Genomic DNA, 26172 nt, shown 5'->3' on the forward strand with positions numbered 1-26172 from the left:
TGATGCTGTTAAAGTGCAGCACTCAATATGCCAAAAAATGTGGAAGACTCAGCAGTTGCCACAGGACTCGAAAAGGTCAGTTTTCATTCCAGTCCCAAGGAAGAACAATGCCAAAGAATGTTCAAACTACCACTCAGTTGCACTCATCTCACACAATAGCAAAGTAATTCTCAAAATTCTACAAGCTAGGCTTCAACATTACATGAAAGAAGAACTTCCAGGTGTTCAAGCTGGGTTTAGAAAAGGCAGAGGAACAAGAGAAAAAATTGCCAACACCAATTAGATCATAGAAAAAGCAAGAGAATTCCAGGAAAAACATCTGCTTTATTGACTATGCCAAAGCCTTTGTGTGGATCAAACAAACTGGAAAATTCTTCAAAAGATGGGAACACCAGACCACCTTACCTGCCTCCTGAGAAATCTCTATGCAGGTCCAGAAGCAACAGTTAGAACCAGATATGGAACAATGGACTGGTTCTAAATTGGGAAAGGAGTATGTCACGGCTGTATATTGTCACCTTGCTTATTTAACTTCTATTCAGAATACATCATGTGAAATGCCAGGCTGGATGAAGCACAAGCTGGAATCAAGGTTGTTGGGAAAAATATCAATAACCTCAGATATGCAGATGACACCGCCCTTATGGCAGAAAGTAAAGAGGAACTAAAGAGCCTCTGGATGAAAATGAAAGAGGAAAGTGCAAAAATTGGCTTAAAACTCAGCATTTAAAAACGAAGGTCATGCATCTGATCCCATCACTTTATGGCAAGTAGATGGGGAAACAATGGAAACAGTGACAGACTTTATTTTCTTGGGCTCCAAAATCACTGCAGATGGTGACTGCAGCCATGAAATTAAAAGACGCTTACTCCTTGGAAGAAAAGCTATGACTGACCTAGACAGCGTATTAAAAAACAGAGACATCACTTTGCCAACAAAGGTCTATCTAGTCAAAGTTATGGTTTTTCCAGTAGTCATGTATGGATGTGAGAGTTGGACTGTAAAGAAAGCTGAGCACCGAAGAACTGATGCTTTTGAACTGTGGTGTTGGAGAAGACTCTTGACAGTCCCTTGCACTGCAGGGAAATACAACCAGTCCATCCTAAAGAAAATCAGTCCTGATTTTCTTTAGGAAGGACTGGTGCTGTAGCTGAAGCTCCAATACTTTGGCCAACTGATGCAAAGAACTGGTTCATTTGAAAAGGCCCTGATGCTGGGAACGATTGGAAGGCGGGATGAGAAGGGGGCGACAGAGGATGAGATGGTTGGGTGGCATCACCGACTTGATGGACATAATTTTGAGCAAGCTCCAGGAGTTGATGATGGACAGGAAAGCCTGCATGCTGCAGTCCATGGAGTTGCAAAGAGTCAGATATGACTGAGCAACTGAACTGAACTGATATAATTATGTAGATAATTGCCTGTGAAATATGTTTTCTATGCATTTCTCTTGTTAATTGATGGATTTATAAACTATCTCATTCATTACAAAGAGAGCCATGGCATGGGGTTATACAAGTGATAAATTTGTATCATTTAGGATACTATAAGAAAAATAGCATCAGGATAGGTAATCTACATAAGATTATTTCTTATGTCCTTAGTAATACAGATTTGCTGTACGGACTACTCTGCACAAGTGTTTATGATACTAATTAGCTTAACAACAGTGAGTAAAGGGAGGGAATGAGTTCAGTACTACATGGAAGTTGTCTTGTTTCTTTTATGATTTTCCTTGCCAAAGGTGGCTGGAATAGTAACAGGAGGATTAAAATCTTCATTAGGGAAGAGCAAATGCTTTACCTTGACTGCTCAGCATTTAATGAGCCCTTCCAACTCTATATTAAAAAATTAAAAAGAAGTACTTGCACCTAGAATTTCTTTCCCAGAAAGATAATATCCCCAGCCTTGCACAGCTCTCACATAGCATTTCTTCCTGAAGTCCTAATGTACCAAGTTCCCTTACAGTCCGTGTTGTCTGAGTATCTACAAGGCAGCAGTTACATTCTGGGGTTTTTTGTGCTTTTTTAGTGTTCCTTGAGGTAGTAGCCAGCTATTCTAAGTTGCTTACATGACAATCTATTACAACATTTATGGTTTGTTTGAGTTCTAATAAGTTAGATGGACTTGACATAACCCTGTTATTATTGACATACAATTGTACATATAGAGGATTTTTTTTTTAGAAACTCATATCATGTTATAGCAGAAATGTGTATACTTTTCATAGTGTTAATGAAAATGAAACTATGGTTGTTGTTGTTTAGTTGCTCAGTTGTGTCCAACTCTTTGTGACACCATGGACTACAGCACTCCGGATTTCTCTGTCCTCCACTATCTTTCAAATGTCTTTCAGAGTTTGCTCAAATTCATGTCTGTCGAGTCGCTGAGGCCATCCAACCATCTCATCCCCTGCTGACCCTTCTCCTGACCTCAGTCTTTCTCAGCATCAGGGTCTTTTCCAGTGCGTCGGCTCTTCACATCAAGTGGCCCAAGTATTGGTGCTTCAGCTTTAGCATTAGTCCTTCCAATGAATATTCAGTGTTGATTTCCTTTAGGATTGACTGGTAAAAAGGTCTTGCTGTCCACAGGACTCTCAAGTCTTCTCCACCATAGTTTGAAAGCATCAAGTTTTTGGCACTCAGCTGTCTTTATGGTCTAACTCTCCATGACTACTGGAAAAACTAGTAACCAGCTTTGACTATGGGCTTCCCTAGTAACTCAGATGGTAAAGCATCCACTTGGAATGCAGGAGACCAGGGTTCAATCCGTGGGTCGGGAAGATCCCCTGGAGAAGGAAATGGTAACCCACTCCAGTATTCTCGCCTGAAAAATTCCATGGACAGAGGAGCCTGGTGGGCTACAGTCCATGGGGTTGCAAAGAGTCAGACATAACTGTGCGACTCACACACACAGCTTTGACTATACGGACCTTTGTCAGCAAAGTGCTATCTGCTGTTTCATACTCTGTCTAGTTTTGTCATAGCTTTTCTTCCAAGGAGCAAGCATCTTTTAATTTTGTGGCTGGCAGTCACTGTCCACAGTGATTTAGGAGCCCAAGAAAATAAAATCTGCCCCTCTTTGTACATTTTCCGCATCTATTTGCCATGAAATGATGGGACCAGATTTCATGATCTTAGTTTTTTTGAATGTTGAGTTTAAGCCAGCTTTTTCACCCTCATGAAGATGCTCTCTAGTTCCGCTTTGCTTTCTGCTTTTAGAGGGATATCATCTGCATATCTGAGGTTGATGATATTTCTCCTGGCAATTTTGATTCCAGCTTGTGCTTCATCCAGCCTGGGCATTTCACATGATGTACTCTGCATAGACATTAAATAAGCAGAGTGACAGTATCCAGCCTTGATATACTCCTTTCTCCATTTTGAATCAGTTGTTCCATGTCCAGTTCTCACTGTTGCTTCTTGATCTACATAAAGATTTCTCAGGAGGCAAGTAAGGTGGTCTGGTATTAGCATCTCTTTAGGAATTTTCCAGTTTGTTGTGATCCACACAGTCAAAGCCTTTAGCCTAGTCAATGAAGCAGCAGTAGATGTTTTTCTGGAATTCCCTTGCTTTTTCGATGATCCAGCAGATGTTGGCAATTTGATCTCTGGTTCCTCTGCCTTTTCTAAATCCAGCTTGAACATCTGGAAGTTCACGGTTCTTGTACTGTTGAAGCCTGGCTTGGAGAATTTTGAGCATTACTTTGCTCAAAAGTACTTAGCGTATGAGATGAGTGCAATTGTGTGGTAGTTTGAGCATTCTTTGGCATTGCCTTTCTTTGGGATTGGAACGAAAACTGACCTTTTTGAGTCCTATGGCCACTGCTGAGTTTTCCACATTTTCTGGCATATTGAGTGCTGCATTTTAACAGCATCATCTTTTAGGACTTGAAATAGATCAGCTGGAATTCCATCTCTTCCACTAGCTTTGTTTGTAGTGATGCTTCCTAAGGCCCACTTGACCTCACACTCCAGGATGTCTGGCTGTAGGTGAGTTACCATACCATCGTGGTTATCCTGATCATGAAGACCTTTTTTGTATAGTTCTTCTGTGTATTCTTGCCACCCCTTCTTAATCTCTTCTGCTTTTGTTAGGTCCTTGCCCTTTCTTTCCTTTATTGTGTCTATCTTTGCATGAAATGTTCCCTTGGTATCTCTGATTTTCTTTGAGAGATGTCTAGTTGTTCCCATTCTGTGTTTTTCTCTATTTGCATTGTTCACTTAAGAAGACTTTCTTATCTCTACTTGCTGTTCTCTGGAATTTTGCATTCAGTTGGATATCTTTCCCTTTCTCCTTTGCCTTTCACGTTTCTTCTTCTCTCAGCTATTTGTAAGCCTCCTCTGACAACCATTTTACCTTCTTGCATTTCTGTTTCTTTGGGATGGTTTTGGTCACTGCCTCCTATGCAGTGTTACAAACCTCCGTCCATAGTTCTTCATTCACTCTGTCTACCAGATCTAATCCCTTGAATCTGTTTGCCACCTCTACTGTGTAATCATAGAGGATTTGATTTAGGTCACATCTGAATGGTCTATTGGTTTTCTCTACTTTCTTGAATTTAAGTCTGAATTTTTTAGTAAGGAGCTGATCATCTGAGCCACAGTCAGCTCCAAGTCTTGTTTTTGCTGACTGTATAGAGCTGCTCTGTCTTGGCTGCAGAGAATATACTGAATCTGATTTCTATTTAGGTGCTAAGTTGTTTCTGACTCTTTGTGACCCCCATGGACTATGGCCCACCGGGATCCTCTCTGTCCATGGGATTTTCCAGGCAAGAATACTGGAGGTGGGTTGCCATTTCCTCCTCCAGGGAATATTCCCTACCCAGGGATCAAACTCAGGTCTCCTGCATTGCAGGTGGGATTCTTTACCTGTCACACATTCTAAATTCTGCTCTTGTTTCTTTCTGGATGCACCCTGTGGCAGGATCATAGTTTGCCAACCAGGGATTGAACCTGTGCCCCTTGTATCGGAAGCACAGAGTCAAAATTTACTGGACCACCAGGGAAGTCTTTAAATTCTGATCTTGTAGTGGGAAGGCAGTCACAGATGACTCAGATTTGGCTAACAGTTACTTTGATGATTCCTGGTTTAATTCTAAATACCTATTTTTCTAACCATCTCAAGTTAGGCGGAGAAATCGGGGGAAAACGCACTATTAAGGCAATTTTATTAATTCCATGTACATAATATAACTATTCTTTCTTATCTAAAGATAACAGTCCAACCAGTTGTCATAATTTCATGTTCTACATACCTTAAGTTAATGGAGTAGATTTATAAAAGAGAAAAAATATTTCACCGGCTTGGGAAAATGTGGTTCTGAGACTTCATTATAAGGAGGGATATAGGATGTGCTAGGGATTTTTCAAACCTACTTTCAAAATTTACACTGTTAATAAAGTTCTTGCCTAATCAACACTTTATTTTCATTAAGAGCCTCAATTAGAGCAGATTTCTGTATTGACCATCTAGTGATGTCCATGTGTAGAGTCATCTCTTTTGTGGTTCGAAGAGGGTGTTTTGCTATGACCAGTGCATTCTCTTGGCAAAACTCTGTTAGCCTTTGCCATACTTCATTTTGTACGCCAAGGCCAAACTTGCCTGTTATTGCAGGTATCTCTTGACTTCCTACTTTTGCATTCCAATCCTCTGTGATGAAAAGGATGTCTTTGGTGTTAGTTCTAGAAGTGTTCTACTTTAGTTTCTTCGGCATTAGTGGTTGGGAGCATAGACTTGGATTACTGTGATGTTGAATGGTTTGCTGGAATCAAATGAGATCATTCTGTCTTTTTTGAGATTGCGCCCAAGTACTGCATTTTGGACTCTTTTGTTGACTATGAGGGCTACTCCATTTCTTCTAAGGGATTCTTGCCCACAGTAGTAGCTGTAATAGTCATCTGAATTAAATTCACCCATTCCGGGCCATTTTAGTTCACTGATTTCTAAAACATTGATGTTTACTCTTTCCCTCTCCTGCTTGACCACATCCAATTTAACCTTGATTCATTGACCTAACATTCCAGGTTTCCTGTGCAGTATTGTTCCTTATAGCATCAGACTTGACTTTAGCACTAGACACATCTACAACTGGGCATTGTTTTCGCTTTGGCCCAGCTTCTTCATTCTTTATGGAGCTGTTTCTTCCCTCTTCTCCAGTAGCGTATTGGACACCTACAGACCTGAGCTCTCATCTTCCAATGTTATATCTTTTTTGCCTTATCGTACTGTTCATGGGGTCCATTCAAAATTATGGTGGTCCATTCTGAATATTAGTGAGTACCTCATCTTGATTTTTGTCAGTTCATAAAAAGAAGCCGTTGACTTCAGGGACCCAGTATTGAATTTCTGGCCAAATTTAGAACTCAGCTTCTCAGAGCTAGACAATCCTTAAATAAGATTTCATTTGAAATAGCAAATTTCTTGCACACATCACTAAGAATATTTCAAGCAATATCTCTTAATAACCTGCCTAATTGGTAATTCTCTTTGTTAATGGGTGATAAAGCCTAACAGCCAAGAGAAGAAACTGTGCCCCCAAAAGTGAAATTTTGAAAATTTTAATTTCCTAGCAATTTTTCTTTACCTTTCATGCTCCTCTACCTTCTTTGTTTCCCCCTCATCCCACCCTCTGCCTCTTGTAACCACAAGTCTGATCTCTCTCTGTGAATTTGGGTTTTTTTTAGGTTCCACATAAAAGGGAGAATCATACATTATTTGTCTTTCTTTGACTTTATTTCATTTAGTATAGTGCCTCAAATCCATCTATAATGTTGCACATGTTAAAATTTTTTTTTTTTTTAAAGAAAATTAGTCTGTCAGGCGAGTGCCTCTTGTTTTTTTAAGTCTGTTTTATTTCCAATGGTTTGAAATGCCATTCTCCTCATATATTTTGTATTTTGAGTTTATTTCTGGATTGTTAATTTTGTTCCATAACTTCTGATTATGCTGTCAAACTACCATGAGAATAAGTGTTATCTTTTTTAATATATTTGTTAGTTTATGTTTTAATATATATATTTGTGACCCTTTGTTTTTAAAATAAATAATTCTAGTTGCTATTTTTAGTGTTCTGTTAAACTTTAAATCATATATGAATTAAAATTTATTTTCAGCTAATTCCCTAAAACCAATTTTTTGATATCTGCTCGTGAACTCTGGTCAGTACTTTATGTATTTTGGGAGTATTCTGTGGTCAGATATAAACACTATATAACTCCATGATTTCTCCTGAGTTTGAAGATTTTTTTTTTCTTTTCTAGCCTTTAATCTAGACAATGAACAACCAGATTATGATATGGACTCAGAAGATGAGACCTTATTAAATAGACTTAACAGAAAGATGGAAATTAAGCCTTTGCAATTTGAAATTATGATTGACAGACTTGAAAAAGCCAGTTCTAATCAGGTACTGTACCTTGTAAAAATGTCTCTTAACATTTCATCTAATTAGCAGTTTTATTTTGCATTTTTATTTAGACCTAAGTATATTACAATTTACAATATTCCTTGACAGTTCAAGAAATACTTAAGCATACTGTCTTTTAATAAGAGTATGAAAAGTACAGTTCTGACTTTTTTCTTGTTTGGATATAAAAATAATACAAGTTACATTGTTATAATATCTTCTTGATCCTTTTCATAGAGCTGTCTTTTTGGCACTTCATTAACTAAAATTGCTTGGTTGAATTGCTTCGTTAGTCATCTCACATCAATAAAGTTGCTCAGATTTGTATTAAGGTGCTTTTACCATTTAAGATTATTTTAGTTTTGCTTATTTATATACCATATAAAATTTTAAGTTAAGGAAAAATTATTTACAAAGAAGGAATTTTCTTTAGTGGGACATTCTATACATGATACAGGGAATGTAAAAACAGAACAGAGAATTGCTAAAGTGGAAAACTCTAAGGTTTGTTTAAAGCATTTCTACATGTGCATAGAAAATAATAAGAATGTACAACAAAATGCCAGCAATGGTTATATTTAGGTGCTGGAATTATTGGTGATTTTTATGTTCTTTTTCTGTGTTTCAAATTTATTATAATGAGCATGTGTTGATATTACAGTTAAATTTAAAAAATAAAAGTAATTGTTGGTATGCCTGTGTGGTATATTAATATGCTAATTTTTATTAATGTAGTAAGAAGTTACTGATATAAATAAACTTTTTACACTAGACTGTTTAAACTTTTCACTTGTTTAACTATACAAATTCATTATTTTCCCCCAATTTCCAAGTTAGTCCTTTAAATCCCTGAGGTATTACCAGCTCTTCAGAACATTTCCCACACTTATCTATTGGAAAATGATTTTGCTGCATGTTTAGCCTGTCTATCAGTCTCCCCACAACTCATTTTGATGGAAAGTAATATGAAGTATACTAACCAAAAAAATGCATTAAGACTGAATTTTGTAAAATTCAATTTAATTGTATAAAAAAAAAAACCGAAAAGAAAAGATGGATTATTTTGACTGAATTATCTTATAGGTTTTGTATAGTAAAAGATCTCCTCTATGAAAAATAATTCTACTTGTATTTTTGAGAGGTTGTCTTTTCTTATTGGATATTTGTTTTAATCATCAAGGTGAAACTCATTATAACTAGTGCTCACAGTTTTCCTAAGATTTTGATCACTGGCATCAGATATAGTTTCAGTTTTTATTCTTTATGTGTAAATTTTCCTAGCAATCCTAGTCTTGATCAGACTTGTGTTATTTCTGCTGTTTTCCATGATTGCTCAGAAATTCTCATGGTGGCTGAAATTATGTCATCAGAAGCTTGCAGCTATTTTTTCTGTAGATTGCCTTCATTCAGTTAGTAATATTTTTAATGCTCAAGTGAACAAGACAAGTGGCAGAAGCTTTTTCTTTGTGAACTTACCATCTAAGTGAGTACAGGATAAGCAAAAAACATGTCAGCAATGCAGTTAACTATCCAGTATGATCAGCATCACCGACTCAATGGACATGAGTTTGCACAAACTCCAGAAGATGGTAAAGGACAAAGAAGCCTGGTGTGCTGCAGTCCATGGGGTTGCAAAGAGTTGGACATGCCTGAGCATCTGACCAACAACAATAATCAGCATCATCCTATTGGAGTTCTTTTTGCTCACATGCAAACTTCCAGGTCATAAAACAATCACATGCAAACTTCCAGGTCATAAAACAATCGACTGGGTTCTCAGAGCATGATAGCATCTGCTTTCTGCAGAGGAGATGAAGGTGAAGGTTTTGCCACAGGAATAAAAAGGTGGTCATATTAATAGAACCAGAGATTAAATAGAACCAAGCAAAAGCCAGACCTTATTCCAAGTGTCTGATCTGGGAATTCATGGGTTTCTTTATTTGCTCATTTTGCGAGCTAATACAATACCAGATTCCAGGGCAAGGAATCAAGTTTATGGTTAAACTGGTATTTATTAGATTGGTAGAGAAAGACATAAAAGACGGACTGAGGCAAATGCTTCTGCTGCCACTATTCTGTGAATACTGTTGCAGTGAAGTTATTATTGAAAATTCCCATTGCCAGAGTCCGTGATTATTTTCAGCCCCCATCCTTTTGTCTTATTTGAGCTCTCATTTCTTAAAACTGACATCACCTTTGGTCTTTCAAATATAGTTCATTCCCTTTTGGTTTCCTTAATGATATTTTATGCCCATTTCTTCTAATTTTCTTTTACTGACTCCCTTTTCATTCATCTGCTGTAAATATTAAGGTTTCTTAAAATTCTCTTCTTGGTGTTCATATCCTGATTATTTGGGGGTTAATCACCTCATTGAGGATTTTTGTGTGTGTTATAAAATACGTATGCCTTTAGCCTTGACCTCTTTCTTAAGCCCCAGGATGTTCTTTTTTCTCTTCTTGTGCTGCCTTTTGGATTCTCCGTCTAGACCCACAGACTCTCAAGTTTAATTTTTGTAAAACTTAATCTCTTAACTTCAGATGATCTTATACTGTATTCATTCTCTCTTCAGTGACTCCCAAAACTTAGGATCTTGTGGGTTTTTAAAATCCCTTATCTTTAGTCCCTAAATTTCTAACTCTTCCTTGTGCATCTGTATGTTCCTTGAATACTCAGTCTTCAATGATCTCTTCTCTCATTTCTTTAGTCTTTTTCTTATTGCCCAAAAATGTGCCAAGGGTCCCCATTTCCAAAAGAGCCCTTTCACTTGAGCCTGTCTTTCTCAATAAACTACCACCTTCTGTTTTTTGGCTTTTTTTTTTTTTTAAGTCACAGTTGCATTTTCAAATTACACTCATTCCACATGCTAACAAGGTAATGCTCATAATCCTTCAAACTAGGCTTCAACAGTATGTGAACTGAGAATTTCTAGATGTACAAGCTGGATTTAGAAAAGGCAGAGGAACCAGAGGTAAGTCACCAACATCCATTGGATCATAGAAAAAGCAAGGGAATTCCAGAATAATATCTACTTCTGCTTCATTGACTAGGCTGAATTCTTTGACTGTTTGGATCGCAACAAAATGTGGACAGTTCTTAAAGAGATGGAAATACCAGGTCACCTTACCTGCCTCCTAGAAATCTGTATGCAGGTCAAGAAGCAGCAGTGAGAACTGGACATGGAACCACAGACTGGTTCAAAATTTGGAAGGGAGTGCCTCAAGGCTATATGTTGTCACTCTGCTTGTTTAACTTCTATGCAGAGTACATCATGTGGAATGCCAGGCTGGATGAAGCACAATCTAGAGTCAAGATTGCTGGGAGAAGTATCAACAACCTCAGCTATGCAGATGATACCACTCTAATGGCAGAAAGTGAAGAGAAACTAAAGAGCCTGTTGATGAGGGGGAAAGAAGAGAGTGAAAAACCTGGCTCAAAACTCAGTATTCAAGAAACTAAGATCATGGCATCCTGTCCCATCGTTTCATGGCAGATAGATGGGAAAGCAATGAAACAGTGACAGACTTTATTTTCTTGGGCTTCAAAATCACTGCAGATGGTGACTGCAACCATGAAATTAAAAGACCCTTGCTCCTTGGAAGAAAAGCTATGACCAACCTAAACAGCATATTAAAAAGCAGAGACGTCACTTTGCCAACAAGGTCCATATAATCAAAGCTATGATTTTTCCAGTAGTCATGTACAGATGTGAGAGTTGGACCATAAAGAAGTCTGAGTGCTGAAGAACTGATGCTTTCAAACTGTGTTGTTGGAAAGGATTCTTGAGAGTCCCTTGGACAGCAAGGAGATTAAATCAGTCAGTCCTAAAGGAAATCAACCCTGAATATTCATTGGAAGGACTAATGCTGAAGCTGAAGCTCCAATACTCTGGCCACCTGATGTGAAGAGCTGACTCACTAGAAAAGACCCTGATTGCTGGGAAAGATTTAAGGCAGGAGGAGAAGTGAATGACCAAGGATGAAATGGTTGGATGGCATCACCGACTCAATGGATATGAACTTGAGCAAACTCAGGGATGAGAGTAAAGAAGAGGGAAGCCTGGCATGCTGCAGTTCATGGGGTTACAAAGGAGTTGGACATGACTGAGTGACTGAATAACATTTTCAAAAAATAAGGCATATTGTTTAGCTTTTACTCCATTTTAGTTTACTTATATTGTACTGTGTAAGGCGATTGATGGCCTCCTAATTGTCATCCAGGAGCCTTTTTTTAAGTCTGCACTCTACTTAATGTCCCTGTAGTATTGGATGTTGCTGATCTCCACATTTCCTGACTCTTCTTCTTTCTTCACCTCCTCTTCCATTTGCTCCTCTGCCTCTTACTTGTCGCTATTTCTTTTGGTCTCCTTTATTGAAGGCAGACTCTTTACCATTGAGCTACCAGGGAAGCCTGAGTTTTGTATATAAGCAAAGTAAATGATCTTTGTTCTCATGGAGCTAGTTGCAGTCTGTTGTTTTTCAGTCACTCAGTTGTGTTCGACTCTGCGACCTCATGGACTGCAGCACGCCAGGCTTCCCTGTCCTTCACTCTCTCCCTGAGTTTGCTCACTTATGTCCATTGAGTTGACGATGGCATCCAACCATCTCATCCTCTGTCGCCCCCTTCTCCTCCTGCCCTCAATCCTTCCCAGCATCAGGGTCTTTTCCAGTGAGTCGGCTCTTCACATCAGGTGGCCAAAATATTGGAGCTTCAGCTTCAGCATCAGTCCTTCCAACGAGTATTCAGTCTAGAAGAAGAATAATTTTTATCTCCCATCCCTTACCCTCAAAATAAGTAAGTCCAGTAAGTCAGAGCTGTCTTGGAAATTATAAATTTATCACAGATCCCTTTGCCAATTAAATAGTAGTTTCCACTGCTTTCTAGTGGATGAAGTGCTAAATGGCAGGACTTTTTTCTTAGGATATAAAAGTAGTGGGATTCTGTTTTTGTGGATTTTTAATCATGTGGTTTAATTTGTGGCTATTTTGTCTGTAAATTAATCTCACCAGTCAAATTTAATGTTGTCACCATGATAGTAGAGAGGCACTCATACTAGTTGCCCTAGAATAACTAAAGCTAATTTTTACAGAATGAGTAAAACCAAAATTATCCAATAAAATGAAAGTTGGTCATATAACAATATAAAAACAGAAGTTGACTGAGAAAATACTGTTAACCAAGAAAAGTAATGTCAGGATGTTTAAACTGTGTATTGGGTTCTAATTACCTCAGCTGTAAAGAGGGTACTTAACTACCAGGCAGGACATTTCTAGCAGGAGCAAGAAGCACCAAGAGAAGAAAATCTGAGGCATTGTTTTAATCTGCTGACATCTTCTGCAGAAAGATAGGAAGCAGTGTTATTTTGATAACACTGTATAGGAAATGATTCTGTGGGTTGATGGAAAGAGATTATCTTCCTCCCCACTCCAGGATTAGATTAAGTTCTTGATTTAATCAGTGAAGGTTATAAAATCTTATCAGAAGCAGAGTGACCAAACAGTTGAAGCACATGCAACATATCACAGCACTGTTTCCCTTGGTAACCAGAGCTACCAGTTATGCTACAAAGCTCTAAGCATGTGGTGGAAGTTTGTTAGATCCAGAAAGCTCTGTGGGTTTTTTTGTTTTTTTTTTTTTTTCTTCATTTATTTTTATTAGTTGGAGGCTAATTACTTTACAATATTGTAGTGATTTTTGTCATACATTGACATGAATCAGCCATGGATTTACACGTATTCCCCATCCCGATCCCCCCTCCCACCTCCCTCTCCACCTGATCCCTCTGGGTCTTCCCAGTGCACCAGGCCCGAGCACTTGTCTCATGCATCCAGCCTGGGCTGGTGATCTGTTTCACCCTAGAATATACATGTTTCGATGCTGTTCTCTCGAAACATCCCACCCTCACCTTCTCCCACAGAGTCCAAAAGTCTGTTCTGTATAAAGACCAATACAGTATACTAATGCATATATATGGAATTTAGAAAGATGGTAACAATAACCCTATATGAAAGTTCTGTTCTTATTCTGCCACCATCCTTATAGACTTTGAAAGTATACATCACCATTCCAGAGAACTTCAGTTAATAATGGGAGAGCGTCCACTTCAGGCTGATGTTTGGAAAATATTGGTTCTTTTGGTTTGGTCTTATGTTTCAGGCTCTGGCTGTCCTCTTTAGAGACCATGTTACTCAGTCTCTCAGATGCACTTAAGCTGACTCCACTGAGACTTTGAATAAACCAAACAATGGCCATTTATAATTGTATTGCACTAAAAGTAACTATCACATGGACTGGGATACTTGTATTGATATTGTCAGTGTCGTCTCTTCCTGTAGTCACACCATCTTGGCAGCCAAACTGTAATAAGAAGCCAACTAATTAGCTCTAGTAGTCACTATCATAGGACTAAAAATACAAATGATCATTGTCCAAAAGATCATTACATTTATTCCATTAAGTAATACCAATATGAGAAATCAAATCATGTAAAAAATATGTTTTGTAAGTCATACTTTCTTAAATTCATACAACCACCAAATTGATTAGTATGCTAATCTTAAAATTTCAGTGATATTTCCCCCCCATTTCCAAGTTTTAGGAGATATTTCAGTTTGTTTTGAAAATAAATCTTCATCTCTAAAGTAATAAAAGTAAAAAGGTTGGGATACCACCACTTCAATAAGCATTCACAGCTTTTTAAAACTCCATAATCTTTTTCTAAGCTTCACTACAAATGGATCTTTGTAACCCCTAATCCATCTTGTCAGCCTCTCTGATCTTCGAAAAGAGCAGGGAAACAGATGTGACCAAGCAAATTTTTACAAATTTTACTTTTGAGATAATGTCAGCATATGTTGTCTGCATTGATAAAGGAGAGAGAGATCCCTGAGATGCCACTGTCCAGACATGACATTGTCATCAGCAAGATGAGTGTCGAGAATAAGGATTCTCTAGTATTTAATCAGCTTTGTTAGAGAAGTTGTTCTGTATGTGACTGGTACAAAAAATTCAAGATTGTATAGTGTGGAAAATTCTGGAAACATGCTAAGTTTGTCCTTTTCAATATCAGAGGAGTCATGTACATATTCAGTTTGCAATATATTAGAAAGTATTCATCATTTCTTTTGGAGGGAGGTAAAAAGAAACCACCTGTAAATTCTATTTTCTGTTGAAAAACAGAAACACTTAATGATGCTAGTAGATAAAGACTAGTAGATCCTCCAGTGTGTGGAATCGCAGAGTATCAGAATTTTGAAGGATTCTGGATGTCTCTAGTTCACGACTTACCTAAGTCATAAATCTGTTGTAGACTTCTCATTAATTCAGGCTTCTTAAATATTTTAAGTGGTGGAACTCACTACCTCTTAGGGCAAATATCTAATTTTGGTAAATCTTACTAATAAATTCTTTGTTAGATTGAATTGAATTGTGTTTTTTGCCATCATGATACCTGATCATAACTGTTAGACTGATCACATTTTTTTCCTGTAGACAAAGTTTAATCTTTAAATGTTTTCCCTAAGGATTGTAGTTGATGACAGTTTTTATTTTTTATTTAGCTTGTAACACTTCAAGAAGCAAAACTGCTGCTAAATGAAGATGATTACCTTATTAAAGCTGTATATGACTACTGGGTGAGAAAACGTAAAAACTGCAGGGGACCATCCCTCATTCCTCAGATAAAACAAGAGAAAAGAGATGGCTCTACCAACAATGACCCTTATGTTGCCTTTCGGAGGAGAACAGAAAAAATGCAAACTCGAAAGGTAATATGCAAATTAGGTTTAACTGAATGTACCTCGATAGTATTTAAGACCAATATTTTTTTTTCTGCCAATAGCTTGAGTAATTTTGAGTAATTTGGACATAAAGTGAAGCCAGTGACATTGTTGAACTTTATTTTAGAAAGCCTGCTCTTCGGTAGCCTCTATCCCCCAGTTGTTTGCAATGTTTGTTTAATGTTTATTTAATACCTATGAGCTTTATAAATCTATTGATTATATCATTTTAGGCTTGCAATTGAAGTGATATGAGGAAATTCGTGTTATGAGGAAACAGGAGTTTTGAGTTCTTCAGTAAGCTATACATTCTATACATATCCTCTATTTGGAAGCTTAAGAGTTCCTTTGAAACCATATTCTAAATCATAAATGTTAAAAAGGACTTTACTCCCTCTAACTACTGTGGGGTCAGGGGAAGTTGGTAAGGGTTCATTTTCAAGCCTGTTCTGCTGACAGTCACAATTAAGACACTAAGACAATGAAATCTTTTTCTCCTTTTCTGAACTGTCAGTTGTGTCAGATTTCAAATTGACAAACTTGTCCTCACCTGGCTTTCAGAAGCAAGATGAGCCAGAATTCTAAGAGAAACTGGGTCTCATGCTGTGAAATGATATAGTAAAGAAGAAGACATTATTTTGGGGGGGGTAGTCACTGTCTTCCACTTCTCATAATTAATAATAAACACCAGACACACTAACACATTCTACAACATTGTAGAATATTAGGGACATATAAATGTAAAAAACGGAAGGAATTGTAATTGGAGGTCAGCGTTTTCTCTGGATTCCTGTTTCTCCTAACATGGAGTGCTTGTCCTTGTCAGCTGTTAATATAACAGCTGTGAAGCATAACAGCTGCCAGGGATAGTACATTTTAGGGGGAACTCTTTTGGTTAACAACTAGTTTTTATAACTATTTCTTGGATCTCCCAAATGTGGATGACATTCCCTAACCCAGACTGAGTTTTCAGTTTGGTGTTTTGGTTCTTGGCTATAGAGATATTAGATATTTGATGAAGATTAATGCCTTGTTTAGAAAAGACTATAATGAGATAAGTTTGTAAATACAGTAAAGTTTTATAAATTTGGATATGCGGAAGGAGAGGTTTATCTGAATTATTGAAATATCTGAATTTCCAATTTTTAAGAGAAATATAATTGGTTCAGTTGTATTGGAAAACAGAGCAATATATTTTGAAGGAAAAGTACTGTTGGGTTTCTTTTAATGGATAGGCATGAAGTACTTAAAATAGCAGTATTATTGACATAAAAAACAATATTCCTAATATTTAAATGTGTTTTACTCTTAAATAAGTTAAATCACTATTTTCTAACCAGCATGTTTGAGAATTGCTAGAAACAAGTTCCTGTGTTGAGGCATTTCTCCATTGTAATAACTAGGCCAACGTTTTCCTGACACTGATTCCTGCCCTTCCTCTTACATGTTATTTTCATATTCACATCTAGCATGGTACTTTTCTTTTTCAATGGTCTTTTTATTTCTCTGTCTTTAGTTGTGGGGCCAAAGACTATTCCCCTTCATATATACTATTGTTTCTTGGAAATGTCTGAGTTTTAAAATGAGAAAATTGGGAAAGCAATCGAGAATGAGCACCTTAAGTGTTCCAGAGGTGCATATCCATTGGGATATGCAAAAAATGAATACTAGTTAACAGAGGTTCTCTGGTTCCTTTCCTATTCCCACAAACTTAAAAACATTCCAGAGGGTATAGCTATATAAATAGCTGGTGCAAAGGCTAGAGTGAAGGACTTCTGAAATACTTGCTTAGAAGTCTAGAACTTAATTTTAATCATTAAACTAATGTTTAGTTTGTGAGTGCTGAAGTGCTTCAGGGCATCCTTAAGTGAGATGGTGTTAAGGTGCCAGCATGTCTGAATGCACTGGCTGGGAAGGCTTGAATCAGCATATACATTGATGTGTTTAACCCACAGGTGAAACTGTTAACATCTGTGCCTTCCTTCTCTCCTCCTGTGTGGCCCAGGTGAAGCAAGATAGGCAGGAGAGCAAACTTCCAGGGTGGTGGTTCTAAGTCTGGCTGCACATAACAATCACTTATGAATTAGCCTTGGTTTACAAAGATCTATGGTTAACTATAAATTATAGCAGTTTGAGAACCGCTTCCCTAGAGATTTGGCAGTTGATCAAAACTGTAATATGTAACTGGAATAGGAAGATGGGAATTTGCTCTAAGCAGAGTTGGTTGTGGAGAAGGGTAAAGGGAATGAGTAAATTTGAATATAGGGAGTAGACAATCTTAAAAGCACAGAAAAGATGTCACTATGAACTTACAGATTTTAATATTGCTGCAGCTAGAAATAGATATAAATCTGGGCTTGTTTATGTACATAAATGTATTATAGGCTTATTTCCTAGCTCTGTTCACTTAGAGCGTATAGAAGCAGTTAGTGTTAAGTCGCTCAGTCGTGCCCAGCTCTTTGCAACCCCATGGACTGTAGCCCATGAGAGTCCTCTGTCCATGGGATTTTCCAGGCAAGGATACTGGAGTGGTTTGCTATTTCCTTCTTCATCAACCAAGTACCCTACATAAAGCTAAAATCATGACTCCCTGAGTTGGTCAGGTCATAAACCACAGTTCCTCCTCCCCTCCTGCTGCCCCACCACCATTTAGCCTTCTTTTGAAGTCTCTATAAGAAGTGTTCTTCAAGCCAAGAGACAGAAATGTAGATGTTCTAAAACAGTGAGGAAACCTCTAGATCTGGTTTTGACAGAGATGAATAGTGAACAAGGCCCAAATTAAGCAAGACTCCAAAAATTCACAAAGAAGTTATCTGAAAGGGAAGAAGCTGCGTAGCTGGTATTTTGTTGTTTAGTCACTAAGTTGTGTCTGACTCTTTGTGACCCACGGACTGGAACCCACCAGACTCCTCCCCATTTTGGGGATTTCCCATGTAGAAGCAACTAGAGTAGCATGTAAAAATACTGTTTTCCATTAAAGGAAACCAGGGCTTCTTAAAAAAAAAGGTTGATTTCAGGTCTGATACTAGGAAAGCATAAAGGTAAACTTGGAACATTCTGCTTTGCCAGAATATAAAAATGTGATGAGAGCATGTTGGAGCAGTGTCAGACGGCCTCAGGAGCCATCTTAAATTAGGGGGACTCTGCTGATCACATCTGGGGGAGTTTGTGTGTCACACACAGTAAGGAGGGTAATGGATTATAACTCACAAGGTAACCCTTGCATCCATACTGATATAAATGTATAGATAGATGATAGATAAAAGAGAATGCTTTTCCTTATCATAGATTTCCAACTTAAAAATGTCAGTGGAATGATGGTGTTCAAAAATCATCATCTGGCAACTACCATTGTTTCTGGCAAAAGTTAGAATTAACAGATGATAAACTGATGGGGGAAATTTGATTATATAAAGTCCCACAGTGTACTTTTTAATTAAAAACAGAAAAGAAAAATAGTCATTTGACTAGAGAAACCTGGCAAGCACCATCTTAATCGAGTGATCAAAGTTAACATCAGCAGTAATCTGACAAATAGGTATCATTTAGCTCCTGGTACGATGAGCAACTGGAGAAAGAAATGGCAACCCGCTCCAATATTCTTGCCTGGAGAATCCCATTGACGGAGGAGCCTGGTAGGCTACAGTCCATGAGGTCACAAAGAATCGGACACAACTGAGTGACTCCACTTTCTTTCTTTCTTTCTTTCTTTATGATGAGCAAGGGACACAGTTTCACTTCTGTAATGGTCATACCAAAAGTTCACAACCTCAATTTAATTGTGGAAAAACATCAAAGAAACCCAAATTAACAAACATTCTACAAAAATAAATGGCTTCTACTCTTCAAAACTATCAAGGTCATGATCATGATAGAAAGACAGAGGAAGTATTCCAACTTATAGGAGATTAAAGAGACATGGACCATAAAGAAGGCTGAGCGCCAAAGAATTTATGCTTTTTAACTGTAGTGTTGGAGAAGACTCTTGAGAGACCCTTGGGCAGCAAGGAGGTCAAACCAGTCAATCCTAAAGGAATTCAACCCTGAATATTCATTGGAAGGACTGATGATGAAACTGAAGCTCCAGTATTTTGGCCATCTGATTTGAAGAGCCAACTCATTAGAAAAGACCCTAATGCTGGGAGAGATTGAAGGCAGGATGAGAAGGAGGTGACAGAGATGAGATGGTTAGATGGCATCACTGACTCAATGGACATGAGTTTGAGCAAACTGTACAAGATAGTGAAGGACAGGGGAGCCTGGTGTGCTACAGTCCATGGAGTCACAGAGTTGGACATGACTGAGCAACTGAACAACCCCAAAAGAGACATGACAGCTAAATTCAATTTTAATCCTGAATCAGGTCCTGGACTGGGAAAGAATTTATTATTTATAATAAATTTTAATAATAAAAATTATTATTGTCCCACTAATGTCCTTTATAGCAACATTATATAAATATAGGAAATCTGTATATACTAACTTGTATTTCTTGCTGTGAAGGACATTAGTGGGTCGATTGGTGAAATATGAGGAGAGTCTATAAATTAGATAATAGTTTTTATATCAGTATTAATTTCCTGATTTTGATAATGTTACTGAGATTGTATAAGAGACTGTCATTATTCTTAGAAAATATACATTAAAGTATTTAGGGGATGAAGGCATTATATCTTCAACTTGAAAAATATTTTAAAATACTGTTGCTAATAAGTTATATATGTATGCATGTGTTTATATACATACATGTATGTGTGTCATAGTCCATTTGTGCTGTTGTAACAAAAATACATAGACTGGGTGGCTTAAACAATGAATATTTATTTCTCAGTTCTGGAAGTTGGGAAGTCCAAGATCCAGGTATTATCAGACTTGGTGTCTATTGAGGGCCTGCTTCTTGTTTCATAGATGGTCCTCTTGCTGTGTCCTCACATGGCAGAAGGGGCAAGAGAGTTCTCTGAGGTCTCCTTTTTATAAGGGCACTGATCCATTCATGAGTACTCCCAAAGCCCTCACCTCCAAATAAAAATCACATTGGATAGTTAGGATTTCAACATAAGAATTTTCAGGTGATGCAAATGTTCAGTCCATAACAATGTGTATATACATCATAGAGATATATAAAGCAAATGTAACATATTAACCTTTGGGGAATCTGGATGAAGATAATATGGGGATTTTTTATACTATTTTTGTAGCTTTTTTGTAAATCTGAAATTATTTCACAATAAAAGGTAAAAATAGAAGAAAGGGCAGGAGTGGGGTTAAGAAAAATTAGGGAAGCTACTTATTTGGGCCTAAAGAGAGCAGAAAATGAATGAGTAAGAAGGGGCAGAAGTGCATAGTCCAAGAGAAACATTTAGTGAAGAGGAGGACAACTTTAAAATGTTCTGATGCACTTTTTGTTCAGCTGGTGTTATTTATCTTTTGAACTTGTATTTCTTTCATTCTTATTAGACTTTAAGCCTTTTGAGAATAGGGGACATGTGAAATACTTTCTACAGAGAGCAATACTGAAGTATTCAAGTACTTTGTACTTTAATATTTGCTCTTGGTTATGTTCTTTTTTTTTTCAATCATAAGGTGCAACTGCTGCCTGGTTACAAAATATTTTGCTTAAAACTATGCTTTAGATTTTTGTCTTTTGTCACATATATTATTGAAGGGGGAAAGTGATATATTTTCCTTGGATAAGATTAAAGGGTGATTTATTATTCATAACATAGTATTTTTTAATATTCAGTATGCACCACCTTAATGAGATTTAGTTTAAGTAATGTTTTATAGGTGATGATTAATTTTCAAATACAAGAAACTATGCAAAAGAAAGAAGTAAAACTTTGTATCTTCTCAAGTTTTATTTTCTCTTTTATAATCCTCCAATACGAAACCTGGCTTTCTTTGGGTTCAGATTTCTAATGTCACATTGCTTTATTAAGTAATGTATGGAAAGCTTGCTTAAATGCAGTCTGTCTGAACATACAGAATGAGGAGTGGTAGTGATCTGTTTTTAAACAGATAGTTCCACACCTAATAGAAAGTAAGAATTCTGTGGCTATTTGATTGAGCAAAATATTTTTATTAACAGTAACTTTTATATGCAGGTGATGCTGCTAATTATAACTGACCCTTCTCTAGTTATTCGTTAGAACTTTTACCTGTGAGTTAGTTCAAGTTACTTTTGACACTTCAAAGTAAGAATTTATAATGAAATCCAGACCTTTTACTAGTAGATCTCTTTTCTACTCTGCAATGAGGTTTTACTACATTCAGCATGATAATTCCATTCCTTGAGATCCTTTATATTCTGTAATCTGTTTTATATCTGAGTTTTTAAAGTGAAGCTTTGCTTGTCATTGTGAATCTTTACATTGTAGTGAATTGAACTGTCCAGCCCACGATTAGAAGGCTGAATGGATGAATAGCAACTCAGTTTGGCTATTTTTAGATAACCTTGATTTGACAGAACTGTTTCTCACTGTCATTGAAAAAGACCTTGTAACAATAAGAAAAAATTACATTTTTTGATATAGTAGTTTTTGTTTCAGGCAGACTTTAAAAATTTTATGTTAGAATTAGCCCATGTGTGTCATTCCGTCTTTTCAGCATCTGGGAACATTTTTTTCTGAATATTTATTGAGATATTTGTTTGTTTGTTTGTTTTTTGAGTTAAATAGTTTCTCTTGATGTAATTGCTGTTTACTTTTTTGTGTGTAATTTTTTTTTTGTAATTGCTGTTTAAATGTATGTGTGGTTTTTTGTTTTTTTTTTAAGCATTTTGCTTTTATAGAATGAATTTGGGTCTGATAAGATTTTGATGAATGAAGCTGGAAATGTGGACAGTTGGATTCAATTCTTTAAACTTATTATTTTGAATAGAATCGAAAGAATGATGAAGCCTCTTATGAAAAGATGTTGAAACTGAGACGAGAATTTAGTAGAGCCATAACAATTTTGGAAATGATTAAGAGAAGAGAGAAAACAAAACGAGAATTATTGCACTTAACCTTAGAAGTTGTGGAAAAAAGGTAACATTGCTACTCTTACATACCAGTAATGCTTCAGTCAAATGAAAGGCAAAATGTAACCAAATTTCAACTTTATAACTATTGAAATTGATTATCTAACAATATCTCCATTTTTTGAAAATTGTGATTGCTAGTTTTTGCTTTTTGTTTTTAAACCATTAAGTTGCCAGTTTGGGTTGCAAATTTGGGAGATATTTTTGTGTATAGTATAGATCAGATCCTCTGTTACACTTAATTTCTTGTTGTTGCACAATCATTTAGTTGTATTTAGAAAAGAACTTGGAGATCATATTGTCCCATTCTCTGTATTAAAGTTTCTGTTAAACGTAATTTGAGAGAAATAATTGTTTAATTGATTTTATTTTTTGATTAGTTAGGAAACACTTGTTTCAGTGCATTTTGAAAATGTATTCGCCAATGTAATAATCGTTTTCCTACATAATTAAATAGACTCTGCTAAACCTAACAAAATTTTGTTTGTTTTCCTGAGGTAAGCATTCTAAAACATCATTTCCCAGTGTTTGAAAATATGAAATATATGAAGATTCCATCTTCTGTGTATCTTAGAGATTAGGAGAGGGAGTTGTTTTGTTTTTCAGTTCAGTCGCTCAGTCGTGTCTGACTCTTTGCGACCCCATGAACCACAGCACACCAGGCCTCCCTGTCCATCACCAACTCCCGGAGTTCACCCAAACCCATGTCCATTGAGTCGGTGATGCCATCAAACCATCTCATCCTCTGTCATCCCCTTCTCCTGCCCTCAATCTTTCCCAGCGTCAGGGTCTTTTCAAATGAGTCAGCTCTTCGCATCAGGTGGCCAAAGTGTTGGAGTTTCAGCTTCAGCATCAGTCCTTGTTTTGTTTTTACTAAATCCCAAATATGAGCTTCCTTTGTTCCCATACGTTTTCTCTCTTAAGAATAATCCAATTAATTGTTGGCTCTGTTTGATTTGTTGTGTTCCAAGTAAATGGTGTATCATTGGTTTTTTATTTCTATTTTATTTTTGAACTGTAACATTTTCTTACATATTATTTACTTTTCAAGATATCATTTAGGAGACTATGGTGGTGAAATCCTTAATGAAGTGAAGATCAATAGATCAGAAAAAGAATTATATGCCACTCCAGCAACTCTTCATAATGGAAATCATCACAAAGTCCAAGAATGTAAAACTAAGGTGAGTATCTTCTGGGGAGAAGCATGTATGATAATATTGACTGGACAGTTGGTTTCTGAAATTGTCTTACAATAGTTTGGTTACAAAGGAAGATTACTAACATGTTTGAGTTCCTACTTTTTGCACTTTGCTAGGATTTTTTACATGCATGTTGATTCGTTAATCCTTGCCCACATCCGTTTGAGGTAGATTTTTACCTCTGTGTGACTTTTAGATCATATAGTTATTAAGTGGCAGATTTAAGATTTTGAGTCTAGGTCTAACACCAAAAACCATGTGTTTTTTCAACTATGCTATCTTGCATCCCTACAGAATAATGGTAATTACAGCTTAGTTATTATCACTGCCGTAGCAAATCCTGCATATCTGTGATGGCAGGCATCAAAATTAAGCCTTTCTTCATTGAGACTATTCAAAGTTACTGTCCTCACTATTGCCATAACCAGCATTTATCAGTTGTTGTTTATCTTGACTTGGGAACGTCCTATAACTGCTAGAACTCAATTTTTTCCTAATAAAGAGACTAGTGATTAGTTTCTTAGACTGAAGAGTTACATTTATTCATTATTCACTTGGTGTATAAAAGCATTCAGTTGAGAAATGCGAAAGTTAAAACCTTTGAAGAGCTTATATTTTTAAAAAGAAACAGGTTATTGGATGAGTTTTTAGACAGTAGAGCTCTACTGTGTAGCAGGCTTTTAAAAATGGTTTAGGGTGTTTGTGGAAAATTCATCTTTTAAAAACCCGCACGATCCTCATTTTTCATGGGTTCTTTCTTAAAGGTCAAGGAAGAATGTGGAGTAGGGAGACACCTCCATTATTCAACTGTGTCAATTCAAACACCAAAGTTCTTTCTTATTAATCACAGGCATCTAGCCCACCTTCCCTTTAAATCACACTTACTTTGCCATAAACCAGACAATAAATGTCATTTTGTACATTATTTTTAAAAATCCAGTTCTAAATCAGTGCTTTTCCTATGCATATTATTGTTAGGTATAGAATATGAAAATCTCAACCCCAAATTACTGCAGAATCAGCCTTTGTTATATATTGATTCTTAATCTTAGATCACCTCTAAGATTAAACACCCACACTATTTAAATACTAATTTTAGAAATATGATTGCATTTGACATAGTTAACTATATTTCCTTTGTCACACATCCTACTTTAAAATATAAGTAGTTTCTGAGAAGTTGGGGATTTCTTTTTGATGTCATAGCCATGCCCATTGTATGAAAGCATTTATATCTCAATAACTCAGTGTTTCAGCAACATTTTCATCATGTATAACATTTTTGACCCTAAAGTAGTTTTAATGAAAATCTGAGCTACTTGAAAAAATGTAAAACTTCCTAAGTATTTTTACACTTTGTTAACGCTTGTAATTTGATGCTTAGAACAGTGATTTTTAAACTTTTTAAAGTAGATTCTTATTTATTAAAAGGAATGCCAGTATGTTAAAACAGAAACAGCTGCTCTGTTGAGGATAGCTGGGTTCTAGACTCCACCCATCAGTTAGTCTCTGCCAGATAGCGTCTTGCGTGCCACCAAAGAACTCTGGGGTACTTGAAGACAGTTTGATTATTGTTCAGCTGAGGTAGTAATTAATTCTAAAAAGTGAAGGTTTCTTCCCTAATTAGTAAGCTTTTCTGTCTCAGAAAAGTTATTCCACGTGTAGATATTTTTAAAAATTGGAAATAAGCATAGAAATGAATTAGTGAATTTATAATCTAATTCAAGTCATTTTAAAAATAAAAGTAGTCAATTTTCATCATTAATCAGTAGATTTAAATAAAATAAAAATAGAATTTAAATACATTTTAAATGATGGATTGCATAATAGAGGAATTTTTAAAAATCACTAACATCTTAAAGTATTGATAACAATATAAAAAAGTAAATTTAAATGTCATAATTATTTTTCACTGTAATTTGTGAAAGCAAAGCACTTTTTAGCTTATCATCAATAGTTTCTGCATATTAAAACCAGAAAATAAAATCACCTCCTGTGTAAAAATGTATGTTTTTTCAAAGAGCAGTATAGTTTTTTATGATTTCTAAAATGATTTTCATTTCTTCCTTTCGGGGGAAAAATCATCATGTAAACAGCACCCGCATCACTTGTCTTTGAAAGAAGAGGCTTCTGATGTGGTTCGTCAAAAGAAGAAGTACCCAAAGAAGCCTAAAGCAGAGGCTGTGCTAACATCTCAGCAGCCCACTCCTGAGACTTTGCCTGTGATCAATAAGAGTGACCTTAAGCAATATGACTTTCACAGCTCAGAGGAAGATGAATTTCCACAGGTGCTTGTTTTAAAACTATTTTACAGACATTTTCTTCTAGTCTTTTATATTGCTCTATTTTAAAACATAATATCTTAGAATTTTGATTCTTGCTTTCTTCACCTGATGTTACAACATAAACGTTTTCCACATTATTTATGTAGTTACTGAAATGGTATTTGCTTTCTGTTATTTTCTATCAGTTGAATATATTTTATTTCTATTGTGTAGCATTTAGGTGGTTTTAAGCTCTCCCTTTTATAAAAATGAGCATCTCTACCTCATCCCTCCATATTTGAAATAGATGATTAAAAATGGAATTCCTGAGCTAAAGATTATAAATATTTTAAGACATTTAACACATAGTTGTAAACATTCACCAATAATAATTCCCATATTCCATCAGCATTGTATTTTACAACTTTTAATGAAAATTTTGCTAATTTATTTGACAATAACTATTTGACTCCAAAGAAGATTTAGAATTGGTTCAAATT

The 26172-nt window shown here is 36.3% G+C and overlaps 1 protein-coding gene across 2 annotated transcripts in view; it reads left to right on the forward strand.

The window, feature by feature from the left end:
• EPC2 (enhancer of polycomb homolog 2) overlaps positions 1-26172 on the forward strand; it is a 125880-nt gene that overhangs the window by 77371 nt on the left and 22337 nt on the right. The window contains exons 3-7 of one of the 2 annotated variants that reach the window (XM_043487715.1): positions 7264-7409; positions 14967-15173; positions 22065-22213; positions 23258-23390; positions 25505-25696. In XM_043487715.1, coding sequence (XP_043343650.1) covers positions 7264-7409; positions 14967-15173; positions 22065-22213; positions 23258-23390; positions 25505-25696 — 827 coding nt within the window. The remainder of the gene's footprint in view (positions 1-7263; positions 7410-14966; positions 15174-22064; positions 22214-23257; positions 23391-25504; positions 25697-26172) is intronic. The other variant, XM_043487716.1, reaches the window with a different exon arrangement.

This window comes from Cervus canadensis, chromosome 15, assembly GCF_019320065.1.
Source record: "Cervus canadensis isolate Bull #8, Minnesota chromosome 15, ASM1932006v1, whole genome shotgun sequence".
NCBI classification, from domain to species: Eukaryota; Metazoa; Chordata; class Mammalia; order Artiodactyla; family Cervidae; genus Cervus; species Cervus canadensis.